General features: G+C 35.5%; 1 protein-coding gene across 1 annotated transcript in view; it reads right to left on the bottom strand.

The window, feature by feature from the left end:
* Nucleotides 1-16,170, bottom strand: part of BRWD3 (bromodomain and WD repeat domain containing 3) — a 122,987-nt gene extending 106,817 nt beyond the window's left edge. The window contains exons 1-6 of the mRNA XM_069464369.1: nucleotides 16,140-16,170; nucleotides 15,952-16,010; nucleotides 15,725-15,754; nucleotides 15,250-15,309; nucleotides 3,771-3,921; nucleotides 2,310-2,408 (exon numbers count right to left, since the gene is read on the bottom strand). Coding sequence (XP_069320470.1) covers nucleotides 2,310-2,408; nucleotides 3,771-3,921; nucleotides 15,250-15,309; nucleotides 15,725-15,754; nucleotides 15,952-16,010; nucleotides 16,140-16,170 — 430 coding nt within the window. The remainder of the gene's footprint in view (nucleotides 1-2,309; nucleotides 2,409-3,770; nucleotides 3,922-15,249; nucleotides 15,310-15,724; nucleotides 15,755-15,951; nucleotides 16,011-16,139) is intronic.
* Between the last annotated feature and the right edge of the window lie 2,185 nt (nucleotides 16,171-18,355).

Raw genomic sequence — 18,355 nt, 5'->3', positions numbered from 1 at the left:
CCCAGGCTAGAGTGCAGTGGTGCAATGCTAACTCACTGCAGCCTCCAACTCCTGAGCTAAAGTGATCCTCCTGCCTCAGCCTCCCTAGTTGTGGGGACTACAGGCATGAGCTACTGTGCCCGGCTGCTCGTTACCTTTTTTTTTTTTAATTCACTGTTTCCCACATTTACTTGACCGTAGAACTCTTTTTTTTTTTTTTTTTTTTTTGAGAAATAGTGTGGCTAAAATTCTTTCTAGTTCTAAGATTCTTTGATAAAACTTTCAAGAAGATTTACCTTCATGATAAGTGTTGTTTAGATTGGCAAACTATAAAACTGATTGATCTTAAAGTCATTATGGAGACCTGTGCCCCAAAATGAGAAAACTGCTACAAATCACAACTTGAAAAGATTTCATGTTCATCTTGCTTACTTTCTTAGTCAAATACTCTGGAGTTTTTGTCACGTTCTGAATTCTAAATATTTTAAACTTAAGTATCTTGACTAGTATGTGTTACATGAAAATACATCATGATTGAATTGTCTCTATTCTAAAAGCTCCTCCCCAAATAACATAGCAGATTTAAGATGAATTGGAAAAAAATTCTATGGCATGTATAAATCAATCAATCAAACAAGCAAGCAATGCCAGGGGCACTACAATTCCCAAGCAGTTACTAAAAGAATAACAAACTGCTTCATGTGAGTGTAAAGAGTTTACTATACAAAACCAGCAGAAGTTTGAAAATGTATGCTCAGTTAAAAGGAAAAAAAAGAAAGAGAAGGGAAGAGAGGATAAAGAAAACCTGAGTATCTAACACTCTAAAGGCTGCTTTTCAACATTTCACACATGACCAATGAAGTATAAAGCATTACAAAATAATGTTAACAGTACAGCTAAAAATATTTTATCTTTGAACATAAATGTATGAATAACAAAAGCTATCTCAATTCAATTAGTTAATTAAATTCTGATAGATAAACTACCTCTGAAAGTGAAAAAAAATTATTAGCAGTGTCATATCTAATTAGACCCGATCCAGTAGCCAACTTTTCCAAGTAACATCCAGGCTATGGAAGAGTATTATTAGCAATATACTCCAGAGTATCCAATTTCTCTTAATAAGCTTTATGAACATTTAATCAGTGACTTTGTCTAAATATCTTTTAAAATTATTTGTAGCGTCAATTTATTTAACTGCTGGGGGTAAGTAAGCTCTATAAGCTGTTGTATAAAACAGTACTCCTTTTTAAAAAGTATTCTTATTTTTCTATTTGAAATTCATCTCTTTCAAATTTTAAGGTATATTCTGTAGGCACTAGGCACTATATAAAATAATTTTTAGAAGATTGAGAATATAGGGGAGTAGAGGAGGACCTTTGTTTTGCACATACTTTGTGAGAGCTAACTTTGATATAAATGATTTTGTACCTAGATCTCTTTGGGAATTAACATTTCTTCATAATAGTCTGGCCATAGATGTCCCAAGAATAATCTGAATGGGACATTTGACTTTCAGTAAACTAGAACCAGAATGATGACTTTTTGTCTTAATAAAGACATACAAAAATGTATAACATCATTATAATTTTGGCAAACAGATATAAGCAGGATGTACTTTTGTTTCCTTCTGAAAGCTATCTTTACATAGTTCCCTGTAAAATCTTTGAGAAACTCAGCACATACACATGTAAATAGACAACCATATGGCTAAAAAACACCTGTACTATATAAAAAAAGAAATGCTTCTGCTAAGAAAGAAAGAAATGAAAAAGAAAAAAAGGTCAACTTTTACAAAACCATGATTATATTTGCATTAAGTAAAAATGTTTTAAAAATCTGGGCCAACTACGAAACTCCTCAAGAATATAACAGCTTGTTTATATTTCAAATTTAATTCTAGTACATATTTTTGGGTACTAATGAGTTCAGGAAGGAAGGAATAAAGAATATGTTTATATAGGCCAGGCGCGGTAGCTAATGCCTGTAATCCTAGCACTCTGGGAGGCCAAGGCGGGAGGATCGCTTGAGGTCAGGAGTTCGAGACCAACCTGAGCAAGAGCAAGATCCCATCTCTACTAAAAATAGAAAGAAATTAGCTGGACAGCTAAAAATATATAGAAAAAAAAAATTAGCCAGGCATGGTGGCACATGCTTGTAGTCCCAGCTACTTGGGAGGCAGAGGAAGAAGGATTGCTTAAGCCTAGAAGTTTGAGGTTGCTGTGAGCTTGACGCCACGGCACTCTAGCCCAGGCAACAGAGCTCAAAAAAAAATTAAAAAATTAAAAAAAAAAAGAATATGTTTATAAGTCACACTGGATTTTACTCACCCACATTTGGAGGTTTCACATAATTTACAGGTAGTTCTGGAGGTCTGCCTCTATGTAGAGCTGCAAAAGCAGACCCATTCCATAGTGTACTCTTACAGTCTATATAAAAAGACCAAAAAAGTTAGTTAAGGAATAGAGTAGTGTTATTCAACTGTGTCTCAGAGGCAAATATCAGATTTCAATTTCATTTGTTGGAATATATTTTTAACTATTAAAACCACAACAAAATAATTGTATATATTTAAACATGTTATAAACTAAATTATGACTAGTAAACACCAACACCCTAACATATCATCAGGATATTTTATTTCTGTGCTGGCCTTGAACTAAACCTTTTATTACACACGTTTGAATCTTATGTAAATATGTCACAGGTTAATATGGTTTTAAGTTTAAATCAGTCCTTCTTGATAGGCTTATGCATGTCTACTCATATAAAACTGTATAAGAAAGGACACAACCATAGCACAAGCATGCCAGGGAAAAAAATTCAGGCACATTTATATTTCGGTGTATGCTCATGTTGTGGAGTATTTGCCAGCTATGCCATAATAGGTAACAACACTGCATATCAGATGATAACTAAGTATAAATTGTTTTTTGTCTCACTTTTATGTTTAGGTCAAAAAATTCAAGCAAATATTAAATATTATTAATAATTTGGCTTTGAAACAAAAAGATTCTACTATCCTATTGAAAGCTTACAAATTAACTAAATTGAAAACTTTCCATAAATTATAAAATGAGATGCTTAAAACCTGGTATCATCATTTATACAACTATTTATCTTTGTGCATTACGGTTTTTGAAAATACTATGTTAATAAAAAAATGGGTTGCTATACCTGAAGCATTTATTAATTCAAGAGGCATTCCTAATGCCTAATTTCACATTTTTATGTTTACAAAACACTACTTTATATGTTTTACATATTGGGGTTCCATGTAAAACTTGGGAAAAATATCTGTTAAGCAAACTGAAAACTAGTTGAGTAAACTATTATTTAATAGTCACTGACAGGTTGATATTTTTGTTTAAATATTTTCAATTATAAAAAGTTTACATATAATTTTTATTTACCTATTATGAAATGTACAATATTAGGATGATATTATCAAGACCAACAGAGTAAGAACATTATAATGTAATGACAGAATCTTTTAAGTGTGTATACTGTATTAATCAAAGCAGCAATCTTTCAGATCTCTATTCCATGATTACAAAGGGATTTTTTATTCTTCACCTCTATGATGGCCACTGTTTTACCAAAAAACGGCTGCTTTTTAAGTCTTTAAAAATTTACTTGTACACTAAGAAAATAAAAACCACAGTGGTAAGATTAAAAAACTAGAAAAAAATTAGTATTTAGAAAAGCATGGGAACATTTACTCAACTTAAAAATAAGCTGCTCTCTACTCCTTCCTCTGATATCACAGTTCTAAAATCTGAAAATCTCACCTTTGGCATCCCGTAACAGAGACTGCCGACCGACACCTAGTAATGTCTGTACCCCAGGAACACTCTGAGGGATCTCCTTATCAAGTAAGGGACCAATCCGCTCACAAATTTTAAGGAGGTAGTCTGGAGGAATGTGTGCATTGGCTGCCACCTAAAAAGCATAAATAAAACACAGGGAAAAAACTATTTATTTTGTTTAAAAAATCTATCCCATCGCAAACTGTTCCACCATGGAACAAAATACAATTTTAAAATATGGAATCAGAAAAATAATTTTCTTTTTGAGATAGGGGTCTCACTCTGTTGCCCTGGGCTAGAGTGCAGTGGTGTCATCATAGCTCACTGCAATCTCAAACTCCGGAGCTCAATCAATCCTTTAATTTCAGCCTCCTGAGTAGCTGGGACTATGGCATGCACCACCACACTCAGCTAAATTTTGTATTTTCCGTAAAGACAGGATCTCCCTATACTGTTCAGACTGATCTTGAACTCCTGGTCTCAAGAGATCATCCCACCTTGGCTCTTAAAGTGCTAGGATTACAGGTGTGAGCCAGCACGCCCAGCAGAAAAATAAAATTTTAAATATTTAATAACCGAACAAAACGTAAGAAACAGTCACAAAATAAGCACATTTAAATGATATAACACCTAACATTTAAATGGCATGGCAATCTAACTTACTTTTACATGTCTTGATTAAATCATATGCTTAGGCATTAATCTTATAAGTGCTACAAAGTAGCAAAAGTAAGCATGCCAAAATCAAAAGCACACAGGTGACAGGTAAACTCTCTACCGCTTGATTTATTCAGTAGTGATGATGAACTGATCAAAAATCAGAAGACTAGATTTTATACAAATAGTAAGAATACAAATGAAAGGTACTACTTGCACCAAACTCTCACCCAATAAAACAGAATTGTTTTTCCTATAAAAGTTAACTTGTTTTCAAAAGGGTATCAGATTAACAATTTTATAAATACAACACACTAAATAACTGAGCCCTGCAGCCAAAATTCCTTGAAACATAAGGCGTTTTTAAAAAGAAACACAAGTAAATTTCTGGACTTGAGCTAACATAAGAATGAGACAATAAAACAACAAAAACAAAAACTGTGTTCTATTTTTTAATCTAAGCTAATGTTCAAATCCCTGATGTATTTTATAAATACCTAATTATTAAAAGAGTAAACAGAGAATTCCAGAATATTAAAAATCCTTAGGCAAAAAGAATATAATAATACGTATGTCTACATCAAAGTAGACACACATCAATAGTATTAGTATTTCTAAGTGCTACAATTTTACACACACACACACACACACACATATATGTATATCTGTACCATCAAATAGGACACACATTAATAACAGTATTACCACCAGGTCAATAATAACAATACAACACAAAAGAATAATTTTATAAATCAACCCTGGTCATCAACATGAAAGAAGAGATTTTGTGTATTTCCTTCACTGCTATATTCCTAACACCAAAAAAAAAAAAATACCTGGAATAAGGCGGGACTAGATAAATATTTGTAGAATGAATAAATAAAAATCAAAGTAAAGTCTAACTATAATTAATGTTATTATAAGAATTCTTGGAGGAAAAATCTCAGATTCTCATATCAGGGTACCTTTTTTATTTTCCTAAGAAACGCAAGTCAAAGAACTACAGTCTAACTTATATTTAGAATTGTAGGAATATAAGTGATTCTACTGTAATTATTATTTTTTAAAAATCATTTCTCACCAATTATATTTTGTAAGCTCCTTCAAAAAACAATTTTAACCTACCAAACTAACTGAGGCCTGGGCAACTGTCATGATGCTCAGGAAGAATGGCAACTGGATTATTTCAGATTTGCATCTAAAAGGTTTAGTTTCTAGATCAGGACAAAGGATTAGGCAAATTCTTTCAATTATTTTGTACATCTTTCGTTTATTTCCCCAAGCAAATAACTATGTAGAACTATATTTCAGTAAAATATAGAGGTTCTACTAAAGTTAAAAGCAGCTGATAATTCAATCTAAAAAACATATCTTATTATCAGAAACTGATATCCAAAAATACTAGTTTATAATTCATACCTGCCACATTAGAGCATTTCTGAAATTTGCCTACATGCAAATTTAGTTAGTATCCTCAAAAATATGTATCTGAAAGAAAAAAAACCTTTAAGGTACTTCACATTAACATCTATAACAGCTTATGCCTTTTTGCCCCAACACTGTCTTGGATATATGGGACTTTTTAATACCAGCCATTACTTTTTCATCAAGTAAATGCTATATGAGGAGCTTTACATAGGGTGGTGGTTGTCTTTACTGGCAAGTTTCTTTTCTTCATCCCCTGACCAACTCAATAGTTATTCACTTGTTATAAAAACTGACCGACTACCCTAGAAATGCAACATACCTAGCATATATAATCCAGAAAATGGGAGTTTCCCTAATTACAACTTTTATAATTACTCTCTTATAGAAAATCTGTGAGAATTACATTTTAAACTGACATCTTAAGCCCCTTGGCTACATCATTTTACAGAAACAATGATGTCTTACTTTCAGCAAATTATATAAAATTTTTTTATCAATTCCTCAATAATAATTCAAAAACACAGAATCACTAGTGGTTATAAATGAGTCTGTATATTCATCAACTAAAACAAGACTTATCTACTCCTAACTTCTCCCCCTTGAAGTTTTGTATGATAAGTAAATAAATTCCAGAAGTTTGATTTTCACCCTATACAACAAAAATAGCTCAGTTTCCAAGTGGTCCCCTTCAAAAAGTCTTTTTATCTAAAACCAATAAATGATTACTACAAAGTACTAGAGATACATACATTCTATCAAAATAATGGCAAAAACAATCTTTTGAGTATAAACATACTACCTTCTCCTTTAAACATTAGCAGGCTTCCAGTCTACATTGGTATAGTTCTTATTAAAAAAAGTTTCTTCTAAATCAAACTTTAGGTCTTGTAAGTGATAGTTAAATGTTTACTTGAATCCATGTGCTTTTGATTAAAGCTGGAACTTATTAAAGGTGATCTTTTTAGATACAAGAACTCTTATTATCTACCCTGGGTAGTTACTTTTTTAAATATTTTTTAATAATTCTATATTAAAGTTATGTGTAAATGTAACAGTTCATAAAATGTAATTTTAAAGTATGTACTTTAAAATATTCTACAAAATTCATAACGTAATATAATAAATCACTCTTTTTGATTAAAGTTCAAACATTCTAATCTCAGTCATTTAACTACAATTCTCTCTCTGGAATATAATGGCTAACTACTAACACTTAAATGCTTTAAGATCTACAGAAGAAAAGCATTCTCTAAAAACAAAATTTAAGAGTATAATACAAATTTACATATTATTCTGTAAAACAGCTCTAAGGAGTTAAATTATAGAATCTTTGAATCAAAAGGATCTTTATGTATAATCAACCTAACTCTACAGCTTACAGAAAGGAAAACAGATCCAGACAAATGAAATGCCTTGTCCAATTGTCACAATGAACAGAAAGGAATCTGGGTCTCTCTGCCCACTGCTCTTTCTACTACTGTCCTATTAAGGCAGTTGAAAAATTATAAAGATAGAGATAATTAACACAAAGGCTGCAAAGAGATGAAAACTATAAATCTGAATAAACTGAAATAAATTAAATGAACTCTAGAATATAAACCTTCGTGATATGAAGATTGGCTAACCTAAAGAGCAAATCTAACAACCAAATTACCACACTTCAGAATCATTATGACAACTGAGAAGAAGAGAGAGCTCACTGGGATGATCCTACTCATCATAATTAGTTAAAAGGAATCCAGCTGGGCACTGAATAAAATGTAAAAGGTAGCTAATCTCAGGAGGCCAGGCCTGCACCAAGAGCTACATTTGAAATACTAATTTTCAGATGGCAAGAATATTCTTTTTACCCTGGCTTTTAGAGATAATAGGATCTGACAAGCAACTCTAAAAAACAAACATAACAGAATTGCGTGTGTTTGTTTTCTAACTAACACCATGGCTTCAGAGGTAAAATGAAGAATCAAACTGAGATCACATGCTCAAGAAGTAAAATGAAACATTTTGCCAGGGATTTTTAATTTTTTTTGGAGGGGGAAGATGAAATAGGCACATACAAAAGTTAGTCACGTAATCTTTTGATCCTTAAGGACAGAAAATAAAATGGATTTTGAAAAATAGTGCAGTGCTTTCAATATATCAATATAAATGTAGTATAGAGATAAGCATGGTACTTTGAAGTCTGACAGCCTAGATCAGTCAGGCTCTAAAATGTACTAGCTGTTACTCTTTCCTGGTAGTATGATACAGTAGAAAGACTTAAATTTGAACCTTTCCAGAATCCCCAGTTGCTGCTTAACGTGACCTTGGGCAAAGTTACTTAGCCTCTCCAAACCTGAGCTTCCTCATCTGTAAAAAAGGGAGTAATAATAACTATCTCATATGATTTGGTTAGGACAAAAACAAAATCATTCACTCAAGCATGTAAGAGACATTTAAAGTATAGGGATGCAATGGAAAGAAGATTAAACTGCTGCCCTAAGGGAACCCATAGTCTCAGTGGAGGAAACTAATAAATACAAACAAATCAAAGCTGCAAGTGCCCAGAGGCTAGTACAGACAGCTAAGGAAGCAAAGAAGTACAGTTCCTAATTTTGCCTGGAGGTAAGGGTTCATGTCCAATTTCACACTTGAAGGACAAGTGAAAAGTTCACAAGACAGACAAACGGGAACAGAGGGTGTTCCAAGTAAAAAGAAAGGCACCCTAACCCAGTAAACACTTTACACAGTGACTAAGCACATAATAGCTCCTCAATGCTTAAATGCTCCCCCATAATGCTGTTTAAAAAAATGAAAAACTCTGTCCAGAACATCATCTGATTTTGAAGGAAAAAAAAAATACAAATATTTGCACAAAAAAACAAGATGGAAGAAAACACAAATATTTATCAGTAGTTTTTCTTCTTGATACTGTTCAGTAAAATATAAATTTCTACAATAATCTGATACTACACCTTTATAATTTAAGTGTTGGGTTTTAATGTCTGCTGAATTTAAAGGAGGAAAGGGGGAAAATGTGGCAGAAAGGGAAAGAGAATAAGCAGGCCTTTCTCTAGTCACAGCACTGGTTAGCAGAGTGGGCTACAAAATGTTAAGATTTCTTATCACTCTTCTTTGAACAAGTTAATCATTATGCAGAGAATTTCTTTTTCTGTTCATTAGTTTTAAGATTGCCTCAGGAAAGAGCCAGAGCAACCCTCCTAGGCTCAAGTATTCTCTGGTTTATACTACCTCAAGAAAGCACTAAAAAGTATTATAAACCTGAGGGCAGATGAAATCAAGACAAGGACAGAGCACCCAGCCACATTCCAGAAGTTGCTCAGTAGAGAGAGTTCCAATAAGAGAACTTATTACCATCTAGTAGATTAAATAAATCTGCATCATGCTTCTAACAAAAGTTAAAAAAAATGAAAAAATAATTGAAGGGCACCTAACTAAAAAGCACCATGACAGATACTAAAGGGCATGAGAAAATATCTTAAACAAGGTAACTTAAAATACAAGGAAATAATTATCAATAATACATAGAAAATAAATTCAGTGTAAGATAAATCATAAGGGTTGAAAATCCCTGAAATAAGACATCTGAAAGAATCACACTATATCTCCCAGTTTTAAAAAAGTGTAAATACTACACCAGTATCATACTGAATTACTTGTCTGGCATTCATAAAAATGCGAATGACACTAAATATCTTTTGGCATACATTCCTTTTTTGTGTGAGTTAACACAGACACATTTCAAAACACTCCTTTTAGGTTTGATTCTGACACTCACATTTTAAATACCCTTTTTTTAATACAACTGTTTTATATGCCCCTTATCTCATAAAAATGTTAGGAAAATTAGGAGGTGATAATTAGATAGCTAAGAAAACATAAATTCTAGAGTCATGGTTCTCCAGATTTCCATGCTAGTCATTCAGCCTCTCTGTCCTAATTTTAAAATGTAGTAAACAATTCAGTTGCACAGCATTTACAACCAACAAATTGTACTGTTTCACATTTAACTCATTTGGTCCACACCACAACAGGTAGGGATTTTCATTTTATAAATGAAGAAATTGAATCTCTGAGAGATTAAGTAACTTGCCTAGTGTCACTGAGCTAGTAAAGGCTATCTTTCACACTAAATCTCGGGTCGTTTCTATTATCCACAAAATTCCATGTAAGAAATGTCAAACAAGGGCATCTCTAAATTATGACACAAACACTAAATTGTCTTTAGATTACTATTTTGTCCCAACCAAAAAGAAAATGTTTATTAATCAATAAGTAATCAATATCAGTAGCAAAACAAAAACAAAGCAAACTAAAACTAATATTCAAATGTGACAAAGATGCTTTGGGAACAAAATTTTGTAAGGCAAATTCACCAAATCCAAATTCTTACTCCCTAATGGCAGCTCTCTTCACATTTATAGTATCATCTCATTTGTACTGAGATACGAGTATTCCTAAGATTAATGATAAATATCCAAAAGGATCTTAATCATTGAAAGTATGTTCCTAGAGCCACAAGTGTGGGGGAATAAAAAGGCCAAGGATCTAGACAAATAGCTGAAGCCAATATGTTTCAAAGAGCAAGAGTATACACGCAGCTCAAGCAAGTTCAGCAGTCAAGAATACTGGCTTCTGGATACTGACTGCTCTCTATCATAAGACCTTTCAGCTAGCATTATATGCATACTACACTGCACTGGAGTTGGGCAGCACATGCTTTTTGGTTTCTCATGATGCATTCTGTTGCATCTATGGCTGTGTGGCCACATGGCAGTTAACAAATCACACATGCTTCAACTGCTTCCACACTTAGAGATGCAGTAACTATCCTACTAGTACTCAAAGCATTAAGCTATTACTAGTAATTAGAGAACAACAGCTAAAGTAAGAAAAGAATACAGGTATATCAGGTATTCAAATACAGTGTTTTAAAGTAGTTGGTGAGAATAAAATGAGATGATGTGAAAACACTTTTAAACCTGAATGTGTTATATGCAGACGCAAGTTCTTGTAATAACATGTATCATCATAGATGCATGTTTCTTTTTAAAGACATAATCTGCATAGAATTTTTTTTTTAAAAATAGCATAAAATTACTTCAAGTATTTTGTGTATAAAATGAGGGGAATATTATCTATGTCATTCCAAATGTAAGCACTAACTGGTGCTTTCAGTTCTATGGATGAAAAATGTTGAATAAATGTAAAAGTATATACCACACCTAAAGATATTTATGGCTTTGGTTCAGTCTTATGAAAAAAGTCCCCTTAAAGTGATTTAAAAAGCTTATAATGTGCCTTTTAAAAAGTTTCCAAATCATCATTTCAATATATAAAATTTATATATTAACAAAAACTGTTTATTTAATCACACACATGCACATACATTGCTGTGTGTGTTGACCACAATAAAGCTTCAAGAAGCAAGCAATAAAATATCCAACAATTCAATAGGATCACCACAAATGAAAGGACACCTGTAATCATTTAAATTATCTACCTTAAGATGAAAATTTAATTCTACTATGCTGTCCATAACAGTTAACTAGGAAGCAGAAAATAAAGAGAAATGACCAGATCAAATTTCAGAAACAATCACAACTTCAAAATTCTCCCTCTATCATTAGTTAAAATTCTGAAAAATTAATTCAGAATGTTTTATTTTGAATGCCATATTAAAAAGCAACCTTATAGTTCAACATAAATTGACAAAAAAATTTCATGTACAGACATATTTCATTTAAAGACACTTCAGATTTAGAGATGTCAATACTTGCCCGCCAGTAGCTTTAACAAACAAGCATCTTCCCTTCTGTTCCAAATTACAAGTAAAACACTAAATCATATGTCCATTTCAGAAAAAAAGGGGGAATTTCTAGAATCTGTAATATCAACAATAGTAATAAGGTGTTGAAGAAATCCGATTTATCGTTACCTTAATATTCTTCTAGATAAATCAAGTTAAGCATTACAGATGATCAATTCAAATGAAAGTAAACATACAAACAGAAAGGCAGGATTTTTGTTTCAAATATGCAATATATGTAGCTATGCAACCCAATTCAGTACGTTGATATCCTTGTTTATAGTCCTGTACTTCATTATACATTTGTATTCTTTCCTTTTCATACCCCAGTATACCTTAAGTTTGAAGCACTGTTATACAACTTAATAAGCCAGATAAATCAAGATTATACTATTTATTGATACTTTACTAATACTTTATTAATACTAAATTTCAACTCAAAATATGTACCTAAGTCAAAGACCACTGTATAAATCAATTTTTCTAATAGCACTTTAAAAAGTACCTACCCCAAGAAAAAACATCCCATCTCTTCCACAATGAAGCCACTCAAAATCAGAGATCAGATGTGAAATAATTTTAACCAACAATACAACTGATGAGTCTAGCAATCAATCTAACACTACACACTCAGTTCTCAGCTAACTACAGTCTGTTCAAATTCTCACTCAACCCTGCTCCATCTTCCCTTACAAAGAAATCCATAGGTAGAAAACAGACATTTGACTTCACATACCATGGTATCAAAAAGTATTATCCCTAGAAAATCTGGATCCCAGTATGGAAAATAAAAGGAGTCTCCTTTTCTAGTATGGAAAATATAAAAAGTAAATGAAAAACAAAAAAGGTACACTACTACTTATCTACAGATAATGTTCACACAATAGAACAAATTATCTTTGTACATAAAACAATGTCTAAGGCCGGGCACGGTGGCTCACGTCTGTAATCCTAGCACTCTGGGAGGCCGAGGCAGGAGGATCGCTTGAGGTCAGGAGTTCGAGACCAGCCTGAGCAAGAGCGAGACCCATCTCTACTAAAAATAGAAATTATATGGACAGCTAAAAATATATATAGAAAAAATTAGCCGGGCATGGTGGCACATGCCTGTAGTCCCAGCTACTCGGGAGGCTGAGGCAGGAGGATTGCTTGAGCCCAGGAGTTTGAGGTTGCTGTGAGCTAGGCTGATGCCACAGCACTCACTCTAGCCTGGGCAACAGAGTAAGACTTTGTCTCAAAAAAAAATAAAAACAAAAAAGCAATGTCTAAGAAAATATAAAACAGAAAACAGTCAATTAAAAAGATAAAAGGTTAAAATCAAGTACATGAAAGGATATATAAATGGATTAACAATTTAAAAAATTGTTAAAAGGTTAAGCCTCACTAATAAAAAAGCTACTTAACTAGGAACTATTCTCACCTATTAACGCCACCAAAAGATTTAAACTATAAAAAAACTCATTCTAAGTACCTAGATAGTGACATTATAAATTAGTACAATCTTCTGGAAAGCAATCTTACAATATATGAGAAGAGCTATAAAATTCATGAGCCCCTTTGATCTGATAACTCCACTTTAGGGAATAAAGTCCAGGAAAATAACAGGGGAGCGGGGGTGTAAGAAAACAGAAAAAGAAAACCTAACCATGCAAAGATATTAGTGAAAAACTGGAAGTTGTTTTCAATCACAGCATCTTAAATACGACTGAATTTTTTCTTACCATTAAAAAAATGATGACTATTCAAATACACAGGTAAGTATATGTAAAAGTGTTAAGAAAAATATAATGTGCAAAATAGAAACTCATAACAATTATGTAAAAATATGCCTTCACAAAATAAGGCGGGGAGTATAAAGTCCATTAAACTGAGGTTTCTGGGTTTATTTGTGGTAAGGAGACTTTTAATTACTATAATATTCATGTATTGTTTATCACTGTCAAGTTAGTTTCAGAAAAGCTTTTTCCTTTAAGTCTCCTTTTGCTACTTGCTAAAAAATGGTCCTCCTTGCAGAGATGCATATAGGCTGTGAAAGGAAAAATGTAACACAAAACATTTCAACATACCTCAGTATCAAAACTATATCTACAAAATCCTATCAGTCATTCATTAAGTGTTAAAACATATATTAGTAGGCACTGTTGTTTTTGCCTTTTTTGGAGGGGAGGGAAGGACTTGAGTCCAACAAAAAGTCTGACTATAAATTAAATAACCTATTAATACATGCAGTTTTTCAAAAATAATTTTTATCCACCTGAAAAATTGTTACCATTAATAGTACAAATGGTCAAATTTACCTTTATCACAATTATTGTACTATCTTCTGTGATTCACAAAATTTAAGGAAAAAATTTAGTCAGTAGATTCGATAATAATTAATGTGGCATCACTGTTGTAATTTAATAAAAAGAATATCAAACACTAAAGCAATTTAAATATAGTGTTATTGCAAGCAAATTTTAAATCATTTTATTTATATTTAGAGTCTACCATACTGCTCCAACTTTAACTTTGTCTGATTTTCCTCCACTTGGATCTTATTTAAAGGAAAGGAAGCTGAATTCTGATTTTAGTAACATCCCTTTCTCCTTTCATTACCCTCCAGTGCACCATGGCAGTGGCTAACACAAGGGAATATATCCCCCTCAAAATAAAAAGGATCACCTTTTTTGTGTGTCAATGCTGAACAGAAGGTACATTTATACTATGAATTACATTTGCAGGAGAAACAACACAGCCAACACAATACCTTTGGTCCTTTACTAAAGTATGTTCTATTCTAAAATGTCCATTGTTGTCTCCTTGTAAACCCAAAATTGTGATTCAACAATTCTCAAAAAGGTCATTATTCATAGTTTTTTTTAGTGATAATGCATATATACAAATGAGATGTACTGATGATGAGATATTTTCTAAAATCTGAAATATATAACAATTATCCTTTTATTCCGTAGTACACAATGTAAAACTGGCAAATTTTGGAATTGGCTCGATGGTCCTTATTATTTTTAATTATGGGGTTTTTCCCGGTCCCAGGTCCCTTAACTCCCCTCCAGAGCCCCTTCTCTACCCGCCCCCCCCTCCACCCCGCACCGAAGGAAAAAAAAAAAAAAAAAAAAAGCCTGGCCCCAGTTCCCGTATTTCAGGCCAGGACCAACCAGAAACCAGTTTTCTTCCACTAATCCGGAACTCCGGGCTGTTACCAACGCTGTCATTGGCCAGCGTCAGTCCTTGGTACGTGCCCCAAGATAACCTCCTGGTTCCTCTCCCTTTTCCCTGTACAATGGGCCTTCCCCGATGTTTGTAACATATTCATAATCCACAACACGGCACCTCTGATAACCAACTCACATTCTTCAAAGTTTTCGGGTGGAAACAAGCTAGGCCATGGGGAGGGAAGGTACCCTTTCTCCGACTGGCAGGGAGGGGGGAAGCAGCAGTCGTTCTTTGGCTCCGCACTGAGCTCTAGAGCCGAGCTGGCTGAGAGGTCGAGGGCGAGTTGGGGGTACAAGGTGGGGAGGGAGTGGAGAAAGAGTTGGGTTAAGTTGAAATTAAAACTTTACTCACCAGATCCTCAAAGCTTCTTCGGTGCTCTTTCCCCTCCCAATCTAAGCGGCGCGGAATCAGCTGGGGGCCAGAGGAAAATAAAGGGGAAGGGGGGACAAATGATGAAGGTAAAGCCTCAGCTCCCCATCAACAGAACCCAGCCTGGATCCTGGTCCTCGACCCTTTGGCGTCTTTATTTCTCTTGGCCCGATAGCTATTGCCTCAGAGCTAGTGGGGGGGCGGGGGGCGGGGAGGGCGGCAGAGGAGGAGGAAATACTGAAAAAACGCTTCCACAAGCATAAAGAGGGGGCGAGTTAAGACCCCAGCGTTGTCCGCCCCTTTTGAGGGAAGAAACCGGTTCACCCCGGTGACAACAGCTATGGGTTCCCAGATCGAAGCCTCCCTCCCCGGCCCCTGTCCTCCGCCCCTGACTTGCCCTCCCCTTCCTCCAGTCTCACCCCAACCCTCCCCACCCCTTCCCAAAGGGGCTCCGTACCTGATGCTCCTCGAGCTCCTGCACTAGCACCTGAGCAAAAGGGAAACACGAATATGAGGAGCAGCTCGGGCCATCAACCCATTCCTCCCTCCCCACTTAAAACCCAGCCGCTGACGGTAGGACTAGTCAAGGCCGGCCTTTCCCTCACCCTCAGAGGAACTGCTCACCCCACTGCCTCGATTTCCCCATTGGGACCCACGACTCCCAGATCTCCTTCTCTCCCTCACCTGAGCGGATTTGTTGCAGGGTCCGGACTGCAAGAACCTAGCGATCAGGTAATACAGCTCTGAGGAAGAGGGGGGGAAAAAGAGGTTGAGAAGGAGGCAAAGAAGAGAAATAGAAGCTTTTTCAAAAGAAACTGACAGCAGTCGCGCTAAGCCCCCACACCCTTAACCCCCTGGACACAGCTACCCACCGGCTTCGATCTGGGTAGGTGCTGCCGCCATCCTTTTCCCGAGTGGGTTTGGGGGTTTCGCTCCAGAGGGGCTGGCGGGGGCGGGTGGGGGCGCTGCCTCTATTGTGGTGAAGCCCCCATGCCCAGGAGTCCCGCCGCTTCCGCCGCACTCCTCGTCCCAGTTTCGGTCTCTCTCGGATTCATCGCATCACGTTTCGACCCATAGATATTCTAGCCCTAGAGCTGAGAAGGCTGAGGAGGCGGAGGAGGAAGAGAGAGAGAGTGAGAGAGAGAGAGACAGAGAGAGGAGAGAGAGAAGAGGGAGGAGCCGAAGTGGCGAAGGGGTGGGCGGGGGGAGAAGGGGGTGGAGAGAGGGGAGGGCAAAAACCGTGAGAGGGTCCTGCAGCGCTTGCTGTTCGCCGCCAGAGGCACTAACGCAGTGGCTGGGCCTCAGCTCTCCCAGGGGGCCAACGGTTGCCTAGCTACCGCTAGGAAGGAGGGGGAGGAGCTAACTGACGGCCGACACTCTGGCAACCGTTTTAGAACTCTGTGGTGGCATTCGCGTCCGGGAGCTCCAGAGTGGCTTGCCCTTCCTGTGAGGGCAATCCGACTCTTTCCGGTCGGGGATCCTTCCCTCTGGGGTGATCTTGAGGAACTTGTGAGGTGCTTACTGGACTCAGCTACTTTCTTTGTTTTCCTACGGGTACCAAAGCAATTTTGTTTTTTGTTTGTTTTGTGTCTCCCACACGGAATGGAAGCTACCCGGTTAAAGGGTTTTATGCATGAAGGAGGAAAAGGAGCTCCTACTTGTTTCTCTTTAAAATGATTTTCTGTACCAAATGAAAATGCTGTACTTACTCCGGACTGTTACTCCAGACTGTTAAGGGGTTTATATAATTATAGAAGAAGACGACTTAAAATATCCCTCATTCCGGTAAATATTGCATGAGAACTTTGCAGTCAGCCATGAAGCATTTTCCCCCTCCTGAAGTTTAATGTGTGCTGTATCTGTCCCATTCCATTCCTACAGGATAATTTTCTATTGCTTTTTTTAATACTGCCAAAGTGCTTTACATTAACCAAGGATTTTTATATATTATTGCTTATGTCTATACAAGGCAATTTTCTACAGGTTTGAGACTACATTTCATTTGTTTAATATATAACTCTAACTCAGTACATGACTGACTTTCTATACTTAGTTATGGAAATCTTAAGTGCTCAAAGGGTTAGTATAATAACTGACCACAGATATAGTAAACTGGGTCCTTTCCTAGCCTACCTTCCCTTAACATCCTGTTCCCATCCCATGCCTTGACCAAAAGAATTAGTAGAAGCTGAACCTGATAAGACTATAAATGCTAGTTACATTGCATGTATTATTAACATTGAAATATTTAAGTTTGAAGGTTCCCCTTATAAATTTAGGGCTGTATTCTTAGGAATTTGGTTTCCTCACTCAGAGCTTGGCCATTGACCACAGTAAGCCTAGAATTGCATTAAGCTGACATAAACTTAGCCTAAAATTGATTAGCTCTTACTCTGGTCCTTTTTTTTTTTTTTTTTGCCTCAGAAAGCAATAACCACACAAAGTGTGAAATGATAGATTTATCTTTGGTTGGTATGCTGTGGTACTTGACAAAACAAATACCGTTAGTTAAAAAAAAATTAGATATTGAAAAAATACGTAAGACCCAGATAACTCCTTGTGAGTAGTTTAGTAGGAAGATACCAGACTATCTGGTATATATACCAGACTATCTGAATAATTTTTACAGTTCAAATATAATACACAGGTCAAATATCCCTTATCTGAAGTGCTTAGGAACAAAAATGTTTCGGATTTGGGATGTTTTTGGGTTTTGGAATATTTGTGTCTACGTTAATGAGATATCCTGGGTATAGGACCCAAATCTAAACACAATGCTCTTTTATGTTTCATATACACCTTATACACATAGCTTAAAGATAATTTTAGTCAATATTTTTAAATTTTGTGTATAAAACAAAGTTTTGCCTGCTACCCTTCACATGAGGGTAGATGTGGAATTTTCCACTTGCACCATCTCATGTTGGCCCTCAAAAAGTTACAGATTTCAGAGCACTTTGGATTTCGGATTTTCGGATTAGGGATGCTCATCTTGTATATAACAGTTAAAATTTATCAAACCAGTATCATGTAGTAAGCTCTTTATGTGCTTTATGTCGTTTTATCTTTACAATGACCCTAGGACATA

Source organism: Eulemur rufifrons, chromosome 30 (assembly GCF_041146395.1).
Source record: "Eulemur rufifrons isolate Redbay chromosome 30, OSU_ERuf_1, whole genome shotgun sequence".
Taxonomy (NCBI): Eukaryota; Metazoa; Chordata; class Mammalia; order Primates; family Lemuridae; genus Eulemur; species Eulemur rufifrons.
Note: the sequence above shows the minus strand (reverse complement) of the source record. Positions and strands in the feature narration are given on the sequence as shown.